Here is a 17,064-nt window from a genome sequence, read left to right as displayed (position 1 = left end):
GGCCCACATCACTTTGAAGCAGGAATTGGGTGCGGGGCTGGACACGGCGCGACGGTTAGTGGCAGTACTGGACGTTTGGCAGCAGCAGAGGAGGCAATTTCGTAATTTCTTCCCCCCCCCCCCCCCCCCCAAGTCATACGTAGGAGTCTTTCGAGTTAGCTTCTTTAAAAGGTAAGACTAGCCGAGAGAAGAATCTGCTCGCTTCTCTTACAATACAGGAAAATTGTAATTAGTTTGTGGCCAGTCTGGGGTGGGGTAGTGCCGAAGCCAAAGAAAGAGCTCAGCCCCCTCGGTCTTAGTCATTCAAGTTCAAGCAGCTTCCAGAAGAGCCAAATCTCGAAACCAAACACCCTCGCACCCCCCTTCCACAGGCCCTCGGCGCGGGCCGGCTCGCAGCCCGCACCGCAGGACCCCCTCGCCTCCAGGCACCTTCCGCCGCGAGCGGGAGCCGCGGACGCCGCTCTGCCTCCTCCCCTGCCTCCCCCCAAAGCACATTCCTGAGCTCCTCTCCGCGGCTCTGCTCGCTCCCTCCCCTCAATGTGGTAGTGACTCTTTCCCTGGTTTTAGGAGACAGCGCGGAAAGAAAAACAAAACTAAACAAACAAACAAAAAAAGCCCCTAAAGCGGGGACCTGCACGCTCCGGGCTCCCTCTTCTCCTCCCACTCTCTCGCCAAGTCCCCCAATACCACAAGGGAGGAATCAGGGCGGGGAGATCCCGCACTTCCCCTTTGTTTTAAGGGCTCAGGCGAGGGCCGAGAGCGAGCGATGAGCACCAGTCAGAAAAAGAGGGCGGGAGAGGGAAACAGGCCCCAAACTCCCCACGGCCACGGCGGCGCCGCCGGGGCAGGGGCGAGGGGGCAGCGCGGAGGCCCCGCGCCGGGGGGAGACGAGGCGAGGCAGGCGGCGGGGCGCGGCGGAGGGGGCAGGGAAGTGCTTTTACCTTCGTCCAGCAGCCTCTCGAGGTGGTTGAAGATCCCACAGAAGTTGGGGAGGCTGCTCATCAGCTTCTTGTCGTTCATGAGCTGCATCAGGTAATCGGGGCTCGGCTTCGGCTTCTCCTTGGTTTCCATTTCCCCCACCATATTCCAAACCCGCGCAGAGACGGCGAGCGCCCGCACCAGCTCCGCCGAGCAACGCGACCGCGGCACGGGGCGCCCGGCTGGATCCGGGCGGGCAGGGAGGTGGTGGGGGAGGGGAGGGGGCGGGGAGGGGAGCTTCCCCGAGGAAGGAGGAGAAGGAGGAGGATTCAAATCCGGAGACAAACGCGAGCCCGCCGCCGAGTCCGAGGGACCGAAAAAAGAGGAAACTCGATAGAAACCCCCTCGCGGGCTGCGCCCTCCTCCCCGGGCACAAGGACCCGCCGCCGCCTCCTCTCGGTGCCGCCGGGGCCGCTTCCCTGCTCCGTGCGCCCTCGGCCGGTGCAGTCCTCGATGTGTCCCCCTCCTCCTCCTCCTCCTCCCGCGCACACACACGCTGCGCCCGGCTCCTCTCCTCGGCGCTGCCCCCTGTCTCCGCGGCGGGGGAGGGAGGGTGGGAGGGGAGCGGGCGGGCGGGCGCTGCTGGCGAGGCTGCCGCTTCCGAGGAGCCGCCGCCGGTGTCTCTCCGCTGTTGCCGCCGCCGCCGCTGTTGTTGCCGCCGCGCTGCGCCTGGTGTGTCCTCTCCGCCTCCCCGCCCGCCCGCCCTCCCACTGCCGCCGCCGCCGCCGCCTGTGGCTGGTGAGTCTCAGCCCCGCCGCCGCCTCCTCACTTCTCCTCAGTTCGCTCCGGAGTTCGCTTCAGTTCAGGCTGCGCTGGCAGCAGCAGCAGCAGCGGCGGCAGGAGGAGGGGAGGGGGCAGGGCCCGCGGGGGTGGGCGCACGCCGAGGGGCGGCCGTAGGGGCGGGGCGGCCGTTAGTTGGCGGCCGGCGGCAGCGCCGCTTGGCGGAGCCAACCGTCGCTCCCTTTCCGCTCCGAGGCCCTGGGGAGGCGGCGGCGGCCGCAGCTCGGCGGGGGGGCGGGAGAGGGGCGGGGAGCCGAGGGCCCGAAGGGGGTTTTTCCCCCAGCCCCGCCCCCTCCCAGCCTGAGCGCGTGGATTGGTGGCGCAAGCGCGCGGGCGCGGAGCGTCGCGTGCGGCGCTCGCGCGCCGCCCGCCCGTCTCGCCCCGTGGAAGCAGGCGCGCGCACAGAAACTCTTCTAAACAAAGTCCTGCTACTTCACCGACTCCGCGTCAGGGGGAGCGGGGAGGCGGGGCTAGGTCACGTGCGCGCCCAGGGGGCGGGGGCGAGCCGCGCCGCGGCGCGCGTGCGTCCTTCGCCTACAACGCGGCTGCCGTTGCGCGCAGCCACAGTCTCACGCGGCAGAGGGGAAAGGAACGGCAGCCGAGGAGGGGGGGAGGGGCGGCTGACGGCGCCGCGCATGCGCATGCGCCCGCGCTTTGTGGGCGGTGCGCGTGACGGTGCGGCGCGAGGAGCAATTTCTAATCCTTAAAGCGGCCGTGGGGGCAGGAGGAGAAAGCGGCGCGGGGTTGAGGTACGGGGGGCTGAGGCTGGTTTGGAGGGAGCTGCCTGGCAGCAGGTCTTGGGGGGCGACGCTGCAACCAGCCCCCGGGGGAAGGCAGAGGAGAAAAAGGGGGGGGGGTAGTGTGCGCTGTTCCTTCCCTCCCCCAGCCCCCCACCGCGGTCGGACAGGTGGTGCGTGCCGCTGCCCGCGCGCGTCGGGAGCGGTTTAACGGCCCCGTTCGGGGTCGGAACGGCGCGGAATGGACCGTTGGGGAGGGGGCTGGCTGCGATGGCGTGGAGCGAAGGAGGAAGGCAGGTGGTGTCGGTCCAACCTTCAGCTTTCCGGACACCTCCCGTACCCTGACCAACCCCGGAGAAGCGGTGACTCCCGCGCCTGGCTGATGCCGCGCTGTATCGTGCGCCAGGGGCACCGTCCGCCCACCTCAGCGCACCGCGAGCAGTGCCCGCAGAGGCCGCGGCCGGCTCGGCCCTCGGCAGCGCGGGCCGCCCTACGCGCCCAAGCCGTGCCGGCAGGCAGTTAGACGCCCGTCTTGCTTACAGGGCACCACCGCATTTGCGAATCACTCGAGGCTTGTTTGACGGGTTTGGATGGGAGACGTGATGGGAGAAGCGGTATGTGGCTGCCAGCATCAAAATTAACGTGCTCCGCTTCAGCCGCAGAGGCAAAGTAGCATGACACGGTCGTTTGTATGTGTTCCTGGTCGTCGTCTTCCCCACGCTGCTACTTCATTTTCTTGTTTGGTTTTTATTATTTAGGATATCATCAGAAGACCTCGATGAAATTTTAAGTAGTTTGGTAGAGCTTATGTTATAAGACTAGATAAAATCTCTTTGTTTTGCACTTCATTTAGTTCGCTGAAATCACGTAGTCATTATTCATGTGCCTTGCCGTGCAGTGGTCTCTGTTGTAGGAGTATATATGTCTACATACTGCTTGTTGCAGGAGTATATAAATCTAGATATTGCTTGAAGTTAATACAAAATGCAAATGTTATGTCATATATACTGTACAGTATTTGAAAAAACTTGAAAAACTAAGTTCATCATGATGAGTACTGCTTCCAAAACTAAAAAGGAGCATGACCACATTATCTTCTTGACAGGTGTGCAGTTTTATTGGGTATTGTCAAGCACTGTTATTCTACTTTTTCTAAAAGATATGCACTGACAAAAATTTAGAGAAAGTGTATTTCTCGTGTTAGTAAATCTACCTTGGATTATTGTCGTCTTTCTATTGCATGTTGGATTTTTCTCTTGTAAACATTTAAAACTCTTTGTGTGAACAACAGAATTTTTTTGGCTTATATTAAGAAAAATTTATTTGCTTATATAAGTCATATTTATTGGTTCTGTCATTTAAAACATACAACGCATATAATCTCATTAAAAGCACTTACTAGTTTTATTACCAAGGAAACAGTAACAATGTTATGAGCTGTTTTTTTCCTTCAATTCGGATTCTTAGTCCATCAACAGTGTGCCCAAAACACACTGCAGTATGGCTATGGATGATGAAACAATACCCTTTCTATTTAGTAACAAGGATACTGTTGCTTTTTTTCCCTCTTGCTTTAAAAATGTGCCTAGCTAAAACATACCATATCTACCTAACAAAATTGTCATCCTTGTATGTTTATTGTAGATCAATGTGAAAGAAGATATGTTCGTTTGTAGCCGTTTATTTGCTTGTTTTTAACCCAGTGAGTGAAAGCTCTTTGTAACCATAAGAAAACTTGTTATTAAATCCTTCAGTTTGATTAAAGATATCACTTAGCCAGCAGTCTTTCATCTTAAAATGAGATGAACTTAAATAATATTAGAATAGTCCTTTTGGACTGCCGATTCTCATGGTAAAAATAGCAAAGGGAGACTTTTCCAGCAGACTTGGTGCAGCTGTTCCCATACCACTTCGTTATTGCTCCCTGCACATAAAGTGCTTCCAGTGTATGAATTTGAGCAGACAAAACAAGCACATAATTTAAGGTAAGAAATGCTAGCACAAGTGATTGTACAGTAACTGCCAATTGCCTTACATACCAATAGAAGCAAAACAGCTCATCCCTAAGCTATTTTACATTTATTTAGTGGGGAATAAGATGGTGCATGCCACCAGTTACTGAGGAAAAGCTACTGCATTGTAAAATTCAAGCCCTAGCTTACTCTGTTAATCTGGCTTGTTTTTTCAGTCTAAACAGTGCAAAAATTGAGTCAAATTTATGTGCTGAAACTGCCAGTGTAATTAGGCATAACTGACTTAGGAAAAATTCTCATCCTTCATTTTTCCACAAATATTTTAAGACTGAATTTAAGTCGTTGGAAAAATACCTTCAGAGAAGCTAACTGTTGTGACAAGTGTTGCAGATAACTCACCGTCAGTTTTAAATAAGCAAGTCTGTGTGACATCTTACTTTATCATGTATACAATAAAAACAGAAAGTGTTATCTAAAAGACTGTTTAAGCATACTTTCTCATGTTCCTCTCTGCCTTTTCATTCCTGTACTTCCATGCCCCAGAAGGGGGATTTTAAGAGTGCATGGAAGATGGAAGTTGAAGTAGTTCTGGTTAAAGGGTTATGAGAAGGCTCCCACGAAGACTGGTGTGCCTGCAGCCTGATCTGCAGAGGAGCTAGAAATACCGTTGCACTGTACTGGATTTTGTGCTTTCCCATAAGAGGAAAAATATGTGGGCTTTTTTTGTTTTTCTAATCAGTCCTGTTTATGGTTCTGTAGATAACAACCCAAAACCTTAAATTGAGTGTGAACACAAGCAGAAATCCAGGTATTTAACTCCTGTGCTTTCATCTGCATAGCCCTTCTTGTATCAAGCAAGTTGCAGTATTCTCCAGCAGTTTCTCTTTTAAGGTGTGGAAGTTTTATTGCGTTAATCTAATCTCAAAATAAGGAAAACTATGATAATGCCAGCAGCCGCCTCTGCGTATTACAGTAAAGGCCTTGCACTGATCATAAAAAGCAAACTCAATTACTGCTGTAACATTCATATCTGATAGCAGCATGGGAAATAGGAGAGCTGAAGGCTGATAACTACTGGGAAGCATACTCTTTCAGTTAGTGTTGGCTATTGCTTCCACTGTTTCTGTTGGTTGGGTCTTCCAGCCTACGAGCCTGTTCTTCTATAATCTCTTCTAAATGCTAACGGGGGCACTAGACCAAGTCATAGGCAATTACAGCTGGACATCATCAGCTTTCTGCAAATAATGTCTATAACAATAAGGTAACAGTACTACCCTTCTTTAGGAAAAGGAACAATTCTTCAATTACCCATTACAGTCACTTAAGGAAAAAGGCCACTTTAGGTCCGTTTGTCATTCGGTATCAACCCATTCATGCTATATAAGACACTGCACCTGGGGTGCAGCAGTCAGATATGGCCACTACCAGATGGACATCCAGTCTTCATTGATGTCTGGAAGGTGATTAACACATGAACGGAGTAAGATCTAGAGCCAGACTAAAAAGCTCAAGAGCATCAACTGTATCGAGATTGTGATGTGTCTGACTGCCTCTTAAAACTGTCATTTGAAAACCTCTTTCCTTTGCCTATGTTGTTAAGCTGTCAGATAACTTCTCAAACAAAAGCCATTGTAGTGCATTGTTCAAATAAGCGAAGGGCCTTGTACTCATAGCCAAAAAAGGGGAAGAGTTTAAAAAACAAAACAAAACAAAAAACCACCAAAAAGCCTCTGTTGTAGTCCTCAAGTTCATTAAATATTAATGTTAAAGCTTACCTGTCTACTCTGCATGCCAGGTGTATCCTGGCTATAGAAATGAGCACTTAATTCCAGTTTACCTTTACACAGCAGAGTTGAAAAGATGTTTAAATCCGAAGATAAGCTTGATCCATTAACATAGCCCGATCGCAACAGATAGACCTAAGTTCCACTGCTGCATTTAATCCTGGAAAAGATAATGGCCTAAGTTCTGCTCACCAGCAAAGTGGTCACTGAAGATGTGGAAGATCTGGGATTTAAGCATACTTTAGTCTGGAAGGATTCAGATCTGTATCTTGTATACCTAAGGCGCGCTAACCTGTACAACAGCTGGGAAGAAAAGGGTAATAGCCCTCAAAATCTCTCCTGTTGGAACTGAGCCATTCCACAGGTTGGAGAAAAGGTGCCAGAAGAAGACAGATTGTCATGATTAGCCTACTTGTGCAAGAGTAGAAAGACCTGTATTCTACTCTGTCTATCAAGTTATTAGGTTGAGGAGAAAAGAAAATGCTAAATCAAAGAAACTATTCTCTACCCTTTACGTAAATTTTGTGCCTGCTCATTTTCTCAGGAAGGTACCTTGTGAAAGGAAGGTACCTTGGGTTACTATGGTTTGTGCAGATAGGATGGAGATCTGTTTCATAAAATATTAAACATTTTGTTTAACTCTTAGTAGTGAGTGAAGCCTCTGTTAGGCATCACCTTACCTAAGTGCCAGATAGTTGTGGTTATACATGGTTATATATGTAAATAAAATACATAGTAGAAGGTCTTAAAACAGTGTTCATGATTGCCATGGAGTAATCACCTAGTAATCTCTCTTCAGGTATGTTATTTCCATAAATATGTAACATCTGTAAATGCTGTTCCTTTATACAGGAAACTCTGGCGTTTCCTGTATAAAAGATAGCATTGTAGTGGGGGAAAAAACTCTGTATCTAGGGAGGGTGGTAGTTCTGCTAGGCTCCTGAGGAATATCTGTGCACCAAAACCAAAGTTTAGGTTGGTTTGATTTTAATTTCACACTCTGTAGTAGGAGGCAAAAATTAAGTCTAATATATGCCTGTTTTTCCTTAAGCTACTGAGAAAGGCAGAATATAGTGAGAAAGAGGGAAAGAAAAGCAATCTCGGAAAGGATGGAAAAGGAAAAATTACCAGCAATTATGCAGAGAAAACTGAATTGGGATATTATATTGTAAACACAAAATTTACCTACTCTATCATCTCTTTCATAACAGCAATTAAATTTAGGAGCCAGAGGAGAACAACAAAGTTATTCACAGAACAAATTGAACAGTTTAAATCACAGGCATTTTGAAGGTATGTCTTATCCCTAAGCTCATAGATGCCTTCACATCTTGTAATTTATACATTCATAATATAATATTGCTTTATTTTTGTGTATTATACTATCGGATAATAAGTAATCAATATTCTTCCTAGTTCACTAAAATAAGCCAGATAATCTCTTGAAATATAAACTATGCACATGTTCCCAACATTTCCAATCCCATGTACAGTCCTATCTTCAGTCGGTATGCTGGGCATTCTGCTTTCCATCATGTACATCCATGTACAGTTACATAATTGCTACTGTGGCTAAACAGCTACTGGCATGCACAGGGAAGCAGGCTTTCAAATTGCTCTGGGCCCATCCCTTTTGCAGAACTCATGTAGGGAAACACTTTGTAAGCTAGCCTGTGCTACGGATTGCAGAAACGGCAGCAGCAGTGAGCGTGTACTACCATATGTGCTGCCTATCTCTGTGGAGGCACTGAACTGACCATTACTAAATTTAATAGTGAACTGTCTGTCATTAGAGTCCAGTTAACACACATTCTATTTTAAAAGACTGAAATATTACAATATATGGAAATGAAGAATTAATATATCATAACTGTTAGTTATTTCAGACATACTTGTTTGTCTTTCATCATCTGTCTGATTTACACTAGCTAGCTAATCTTAAACCTGTCCAGGAGAACATTCTGCATTTTAATTAAGTGATGTAGTAATCTCAACTACAGTAGTACCATCAGCAGCTTTCTCACTTGCTATAAATAACTAAAAATACAATGTTGAAAGGCATATCTCTTTATAAGATATTATGCAATCAAAAGTATTTTTATATTCATTATAGGATTAAAATAAAAAAACAGACAATGTTCATGTCGGGGAGATTTGCAGATTTAGTTTGGTGACCACAGAGGCAAAGAATTAACAACTACAGAAACTGGAAAGTCTTTTTCTTTTTCTTTTTTTTTCAGGTGCACCAGGTTGGTATAAAATGCAATACTATATTGGTTATTGTTGAATACACATGAAAGGGTTTCAGCCTTAACTTTGTAAATAGATTTAAATTAATCATTCATCTGAATTACTACTAAAAGGAAATAGAGCCTAAAATGTAATTGATGCATTAATTTACTTTTTCCTTTTAACCTCTCAGAAATGTGAGTGTGTATGAATTTTGACTTGCACTGAGGGATTGATGGTGATGCGTTGCTTAAAGCAGCAGTCCTTACCCAAGGAGCTTATATTTAACTGCACAGAAAAATTTTCTACGTGAATTATAAGAAAACTTTGAATTTTTAAACATTTTGGTAATGAGCAGACTTCATTTTTATTTGCTAAGCCTTCTAATAAGATAAGATTTGTCCATCTGAAACATCCAGAATGTTTTTTTCAAGTCTTATATTTATCTAGAAATATTTTTTGACTCAGAAAATCTATTATAAATTCCAAACCTCTATTAAATGCATATAATTTATAGTATATTTAATGGTGGCTGAATAGGAGAAAAGAAGTATCAGGACTTAAAGCTGTGAGGAAAGAAAGGGACCAAGCAGTGCAAGTCTTAAAAGCTTTTGGAGATGGGACAGACTTGCTCAACAGTCTTTCTCCGAAGCAAAGGACAGAGTCAGTGCTGCCCTGATCATTGATTTCCCACACAAAGACCATTATGCTTGATGCTACAGTACGTTCAGAAGCCTGCTCTCTGCTTTATTTGTTCATGGGCATTTGTGCACTAACACTAAAAGGAAACAGCAGAAATTGTCCAGTCTCATAATATTTTTATGGTTTTTTTTTGCTTCAGGAAGCCTAAATTTTGTTTTATTCTCAGATGACTGATTCCTTCACATTTTTTCCTCCTACCACAAACTTTCATTTGAGTGTGGGGGTTCTTTCCTGGGATGTATTAGCCACGTACGTTGTAGTTATGATATGCCCTAGAGTCCTTTTCACCATTTTCTGCTCTTCAGAGTCTATGAAACATTTTGTACTAAAGTACTTTAAGATGCTTGGATGAAAGCCACTATATAAGTGCAAGGAATTATTACTTAAGCACTGGGATAGATCCAGGATCTCATCATAGAAACAGGAGGCATTCCAAAGCTTGTGCATGGCTGCTGGCATTTATAGACTAGTGCATCCTAGGTCCCTGTTTGACTGTCACTGGAGCTCAAAGGACAAGTCATAACAATCAGTAAAATGAGGGATCTCAGACTCTGAGCCAAAAGGTGAAAGTTTCTGGGTTGTTATTTAATCTGGCTGGCTCATTTTGAGCTACACAAACTTAATTCAAGATCATATGGTACTATTTAGATAATACTGTGTTTGATTGTTATTTTAAAAGGAGTTCACTGTTTCATTACAGTAATTCTCTTTGTTAGAATTATAACAACACCGTAAAGGTTGGGATTCTTTTGCCTAATGATATCCCACTTGGTGTCCACCTAAATCTCCAGAAGGTCATTCTTCTCTCAAAGTTCCTGTATCACATTTGCCACTTTTGTGCAGATGTCTCTTACACCTTAGGACATCTGAAATGACACTACAAGTTGTATAGACATTTGAAACTCACTTTGCAGAAACACAGTCTACACATGTGCTGCTTTTCTCTCAGTGTGAACATCAGCCTGTATTCAGGATTTTGACAAGAATTAAATCACGCTATTGAATATAATGCTGTCATTCCCTAGTTTTGGCTTTCAGGAATGTATTACTATTTTACATTCAGAAATTCATTGTGTTGGAGAGACTGCAGAGTGGAAGGGAAGAGGAGTGGACTGAAAAGTTCGTTAATGGTTTAGGGGCAAAAGAGATGGTATGCAATATTGACTAATGGCCTAGATTTAGGCATGGTATTGTCTGACATAGAAGTCACTGCAGCTAAATTTGAAGGTTTTGGAAATGATACTTTACCATGCTGACCATCTCTCAGTTCTCATAACTTTTTATTGTTCTTTTTAGGTTGAAGTGTTTCATGTTTGAGCTGTTTGTAACTGAAATACAAGGAGAAATATACTTCCTGTATATTCAAATGACTTTTGTACAGTTCATGAGTCTAGATTTTTGTGTTCACTTACAACAGGAGACGTTTCCATGTACACATATTTCAACTTTTCTTATAACTTATGGATAAGTTTTAAGGTTACTTTATCTAGTAGGTAGTTCCATCTCAGAATTTATTACATCATTCCTAAATAAAAGATGACTACCAAAATATTAATACTATCTCTTTTGTCATCATGTTTGTTAAAAATACTGTATCTGAAAGTTTTATGGGCAGTTTTCTTTACCTTTCAGGTGTTCACATAATCTGTCAAACTAGAAAAATAAAGATTATTGCAATTCTAATACTGATTACAGTTTTTGTTTTGTAAAAACAAGTGAGATGTTTTGTAGCGCCCACCTCTGCATCCTGATACAATTGAAGAACTGTTGTCCTGTCAGCTTAAGGGGCTGAGAGCTGCAAAAATTGGTTTCCCAGATAGTATACTTCACTATCCAGTTTGCATAACAGTGCTGTTTTATTATGTATTAACATGTTAATATTTAGCCTTGTATGGCAATATGCTCAAAAAACAACAGGTCATAGCAGGATCTGTAACCGTACTTGGGGCAAGGCAAGAAAAAAGTTCTCTTGAATTTTTATAATTGTGTTTTGATTAGAAAAGGGCAACATGAAACCAGTTATTAACAAGTCCAAATTAGGCAGCCTTCCCTCTACCCACCCCTGAAAGGTCTGGAAAGCCCCTGTCATTTGGGAAGCTTGCAAACCACTTCTCTGTTACAGGCAGGAAGGGAGGCACTGCTGGGCTTAAGGCATTTCCTCATCTCCAGAAATTTTCTGCCTGCTTTCAAGAAGTCATGATTTATCCAATCGGCCAATTTTCATGCCCTTTGCAAGTCAACCTAAACTTACAAATTTCTACCTTAGTTTTCCTTCCAGGTAGTCTATTTATAGCTCTCTCTCTCTCATTTTCATTAATAGAGACGTAATTGATCTTTTGTCCCATTATGAAGTTTGTACACACCTGTCTTGCAGGTTGGTAGTGAAATCAATTATCCCTCTGGCTACAGAGGCATCTTGGTACTTCATTAGAAGTTTGTCAGAGTAGGTGGAGTTCTTTATGGCAGACTGACAACAGTTAAAGTGATTAGTAAAGGAGTCATGGCAATGTATGCTGAGGCTTGTACCTAAGATATTACATTGACATGTTCACTGTTTTGTTCCAGTAATGGAGTTTTGGGGAGGTCTCTGTTAACTACCTAAAAAACAAAACAAACAAACAAAGAGAGCTTAGTTTAATGAGGAGACTGAATTACAGACATTTGAGAAAAAACATAGTTGAACTCCTCTGTTATCACACGCACAAAATAGTCGATTAGCCATGTAGTAAGATAACATTACAAATAGATTATGTGACTTAAATGACCATTTGACATATAGTATTGATCTAATTGTCCTGTTTTATCTTCATACTATAGATGAGGAGATTGTCTGATGAAAGACAGCTACTTATGTTATTTCCTTCTGACTTTGTTCTCACAACAGTCAAAAAAACCTGCTGTCATTTGGCTGTTTCTGATCAAGAATTATGTCATGTGTGAAATCGTTACTTGTGTCTTTTTAGTGATCCTTGTATGCTTTGGCCGAAAAGGACATCTAAGCACAGCAGTCATAGGTCCAAAATCATTGTATCTGATGTGATGTAATCCTTCAAAATTAATTTGGTCTCAGTTCATGAAATAAAAATTAAATAATTCAATGTATTACATATGCCCTCAGTTCTTAACACAAATACTAAATTCTTTTGCAGAATTCCATTTATGGTATAGTTATGAAAATATATTAAATACAGAATTTTATTGAATTTCTATTTTAAGGCGATAATTTTTGACTTTTTGACAGTTTGGCTTACATTAGAAATAGTGGGGGGTTGTATATAAATAAATATACACAAAATTAAATAGTCAAGTCCAAATTGTACAGTTTCATAGCTGTATAGCAGTTTATTGTAATAAACTTTAAGTTACATTGTGATCTTCCTAGGTATTTTCTCTCATTAATTATCAAATTACCTAAAATTGCTTTTCATACAACCTACTTGTCCTTTTACATAAATTTCTAAGTTCAGATGTCAATGCATGGACAACAAATAGAGGAGCCTTTAGGGAAACCAGCTTTTCCCAAAACATGAATTACTTTGCTTCTCTCTGAGAAAAATTTTCCAATAGAGAGAGGGAAAAAAAAAAAAAGAAACTAGGAACAAAGCATGCATATCCTTTGCAACATTGTCTTTGCAAAGCTGGTCGGTTGGGTCATGCGCAGAAAACAGCCAAGTAGTGAGACAGAGATTGTATTGACAAGAACAAGATGAATGACCCCCTGGAGACTATGGGGTTTGTAGGCTAGTTTCCACCACCTTTTCATCCTTTTGTACCCCATTTCAGTTCATATGCAGATTAACTCAAACCAAGTCCTCACTAAATACTCTTTTTCATTTTAGTTTTGGAAGGTAGATGGGAAGATCTAAATATTTATGAGGCTTTTTTCCTCTGGTTTATGATGCACTCTTGTTGAATGTTGAGGAAATACGTTAATGAATGCATGCCTGCACACACACACACAGAAACCAGGCAAAGGGAAAAAAACACACAAAGCGTTGTCAACTCTAATGTTGGCACTTACTAAACAGTTCCCATGAAAGAGAAAAAGAAAAGAAAAAGGCAGAGAGATTTAAAATCTGTTGCCAGGAGAAAAATAACGTACAGCTGAGTACAAAAGAAAGAACAAAGTTTCATCTTTGCTTTCCTCAGCTGCAAATGTTATTCTTTTCAACTCAGAATAAATTTGAAATAAAACATGTTAATTGAAAAATGAAAGCCTAAAAAGTGTGTTAACTAGATTTGTGCTCTCAGTAATGAAGTAAAGATGAAGCTTCAGTGTCATACAGTTTTCTTTAACATCAACAGTAATAAACATGATCCAAATTTTTTTTTCCATGATAAAAGGTGCAGGTAGGTGTCATCATTTAGTTTGAGTTATAAATCATGTGATTAAATGAAACTTTCTGCTGTGATTTTGATGACTTTTCAATAAATTTATTTGGGATGGTTAAATATTTTAACACTTAGGGGTTTTCTGGAAACTAAACGGCAGGTTGTTTTTTATTTTTAAATTAACTACATAAGTGTATACTGAGATTAGAGCTAGATGTAATAGAATATAAATTTCCTCTAAGTATGGGTAGTTCAAAACTGCAAATTAAAGAATATGCTTTTTAATTTTTTTAATATTGCATTGTCTAAAAGCGTCTTCTTTTCAACCTTTAATCATCTTTACCCTCCCCCAACCCTTTTTATTCTCCTATGCACATATAGGTGTGTCAGACAAGGCCCTGCTCACAGAAGTGGGACAGTAATTTTGCAGTTTTATCTCATAATCATGAATCAGGACATGAGATTTTAAAATGTGCTTTTGTGCCATCATTTAAAAGACTTATTGAAGTAATGGCAGAATGTAAACTCTTAGCTCTTAAAATGTAATAGTATTTCACTGTCTGGGCCCTGTTATTCATATTTATAATATGCCTATCTGAATTTCATAAAACATTACCCCTAATAAATATGTTCTTGTTTTTATTGTACTTTGTTTTGAAGACGTTCAATTTCATATGTAACTGAATCCAATAAAGCCATCTACATTTCATTTATTCTAAAGCTATTGTTTATGTGAGCTCCGAATATTGACTTTGCTATTTTCAGTGACTCTGCCTGGGATACCCAAAGGTTGGTATGGTACCCAAAGGTACCATTTTCCTTGGTATGTCTCAAGATGCTGGATTTCCATACAAGCTAATAAAGAGTGTTTGAGAACTGAAATTGCATCACTTTTGTTGATTTTTTCATCCTTTGACTTGCATCCTTTTCCCCCTTGCTTTTTTGTTTCTGTAAATCTATGTTGCCAGTCAGGACTATAGATACAAGTGCAGATGTTGTTGAAGTTCTTAAATCCCCTTTAAGTCAGGAAGCAATTATGTCAGAGCCACATAAAAAGCTTAAGTTTAAACTACCAGGGAAATATATATATAATTATATTTATATATATATATATATATATATACACACACACACACATATAAATATATATAAATTCTCAAAACAAAGAGGTAATAGCCTACAAGAGTGTCAGATTAGGGATGAGGAAAACAATTATATGCATTTTTCCCCGAAGGGAAATGGAACAGGAAAATACAAGAATTTACAAAGACAGCTTAAGGCATTATAGCCTGAGCTAGATATCATACACATACATCCAGCAGCTGAATATCAGTTCACCACCTTGACAGGAAGGACAGGCCTTTTTCCTAAGTTTCTGAAGTTCATGTAGAAAGAGACTACTTGTGAGGAGCCAGAAAGTCTCATCTAGACCAGCAGGACTTTCAATCTATACATTAGCTAGTTCACATTCTTTAAATAGAATATAGGACATAAGCTAGTTACCTGAGCTGAGCACTTATTTTATTCCTCTGAAAGCCATTTGCATCCACAGATTTCTAACCTATTAGAACAACCTCTGTTTCCAAAAGAGAGCAATGCACAAATACAATTGCACAAGTAAACCAGTAATGTGTTCAGTGGGTTCTTAAAAGCAAGACCAAAGCTACCTAGTGATCGTCTGTCATATTCAGTTTTGCATCAAAATTGTGAAGGATAGGAGCACATTCATCTCTCCTAAATCACAAGTCCCACAGTGGATTTAGACTCCAGGTCCCAGTGCAAAATCATAAATAAAAAATAAAAAAAAATAAAAATGTCATGGAATTGATTGCTTATAAGGATCCAAATCACAGTGCTGTCAGGATTACCAAACTGATCAAGACTTAGAACTGCAAGAGCTTCCCTTAAGTTGTTTGCTAGGTGAACTTTGCATTTTTGACTATTTTCCATTGCCTAAGAACTCTGATCAAATTCAGAATCACAATACACCTAAAGGATGAAAAAAATCCACAGGAAGTTGCAGGCAAGTTCTCTCAACATTCATTTTTTAAGGCTAATGTACAAATGAGCAATCTTCCTTTTCCCTAACATTTATTCTGTGTCATCGCATTTCTCCTGAAAGCAGTGGGGTACGGCCTTGTTTTTTTCCCTGGCATTTCCAGAGTCTGCTTAATAGGCATAGTTTTTTTTCCAAATGTTTTTTTTTCACCCCAAAAGGAATAGATTTCCTACAACTGAATCACAGCACTCTAAAGGAGGTCTGTCGCCCTATCTGAAGGGAGGAGTCAAATTGTTCCCACACTAATGTAACAGAATCACTTCACAGATCGTAATGGATCCTCACAGCAAGTTTTCTCCATGAGTACCACTGAACTGAAAGGGAACCTAACCAATAGAAATGCACTTCCCATTAATTTTATTTTTGGAGGGGGGAGTTTTGATGTACCTCCTTACTGTATTCCTAATACCTAACAAGCTGATTTAGGTGTACACCGTGAAAATCAGGCATCACTCAGTCTCTTTCTGTACTCACAAATGCCTAAATTTCTAGTGGTAGGTAGACAGAGCTCCTAACAGACAAAGCCTACAAAGTGCTGGAGCTACAATTGCCAAATTGCTTGGTGGTCTAGCACCAGATATCCTAAAACTATTTTCCCCAAAAGACACATGCTCTTCTAATACTAAATGAAGAAAATGGGTGGTTTTGTGCATCACCCACGGAATATCAAGATTAGGCATAGGCCTAATCTACGCTCTACAAATTCTGTTGGGACCCCTGGCAAATACAGTTTCTGAAAACGTTCTTCGGAGGTAACTAGCCTTCCATGGTATGGTGAAGGAGCCTGAGCCAAATTCTAGCCATGAAGATATATTACTGTAGGTACAGAAGTCCTCTAAAAGCTAAATGTTGTAACATCAAGGTAACAGGATACTACTGGAGTAAAACAAACCATCATTTCTCCCTCTTATACAAACCAATTCCAAATTTCTTCACGAATCTTCAGGAGTCTAGCAGTTGTTCTAGGCAAGCAGCTTCCAGTATCAACAGTGGCCACTTAGGAAGAATGAAAGTGAATTTGGGAGAGTTTTGGAGTATTTTTCTTATCCTGTTTACTCCTGTTTGTATTTCTCCATGGCATGGAGGGGGCAGAGTCTGTCTGAGAATTGTTTTATCACTTGTTATTTGTACCTGCAGAATCTACATGCTTTATAAATACAAGGTGATCAGCTGAAAGATGAGAAAAACCACAGACAAAACAGGCAGACTTATTTGAAAAGGAATATAAAACAAACTAATATGGTGCCTGCAGTGTCTACTTCAAGAATATATATTCCTTATAGAAATACAATAATTTAGCACTATTCTATTTCTACCTTTTTTTAATATTAACCATTGCTAATTTGTTTGTTTGTCAAGAGTTTTGCATTGTAAATTGTGAGAATTTTTCTTTTAAGAACTGTTGAATATGAGGAAGCAAATCTATGGAGGAAGCTTACATAAGCCTCAAGCATTGTTCCTTCCTAAAGATCATTTAGTGTTTCTAAACT

The 17,064-nt window shown here is 41.9% G+C and overlaps 1 protein-coding gene and 1 long non-coding RNA gene across 7 annotated transcripts in view; one reads left to right on the top strand and one right to left on the bottom strand.

The window, feature by feature from the left end:
* The window catches only part of QKI (QKI, KH domain containing RNA binding), a 165,726-nt gene extending 164,028 nt beyond the window's left edge, over positions 1-1,698 (bottom strand). For 3 of the 6 annotated variants that reach the window (XR_003260680.2, XM_026109836.2, XM_064509222.1), the window contains exon 1: positions 942-1,696. Coding sequence is in view for 5 of the 6 variants with exons in the window: in XM_026109836.2 (XP_025965621.1) it covers positions 942-1,083 (142 nt within the window). In the remaining variant the exon portion in view is untranslated. Of the gene's footprint in view, positions 1-941 lie in introns of all 6 variants that reach the window. The other 3 variants (XM_026109839.2, XM_064509223.1, XM_064509221.1) reach the window with 2 other exon arrangements.
* Positions 1,699-2,253: 555 nt separating this feature from the next.
* On the top strand, positions 2,254-12,775 carry LOC112988966 (uncharacterized). The gene is made up of 2 exons (XR_003260672.2): positions 2,254-2,507; positions 3,038-12,775. It is a non-coding gene; the product is annotated as an uncharacterized LOC112988966 (long non-coding RNA).
* The last annotated feature ends 4,289 nt before the right edge of the window (positions 12,776-17,064 follow it).

This window comes from Dromaius novaehollandiae, chromosome 3 (genome assembly GCF_036370855.1).
Source record: "Dromaius novaehollandiae isolate bDroNov1 chromosome 3, bDroNov1.hap1, whole genome shotgun sequence".
In the NCBI taxonomy this organism is placed as follows: Eukaryota; Metazoa; Chordata; class Aves; order Casuariiformes; family Dromaiidae; genus Dromaius; species Dromaius novaehollandiae.
Note: the sequence above shows the minus strand (reverse complement) of the source record. Positions and strands in the feature narration are given on the sequence as shown.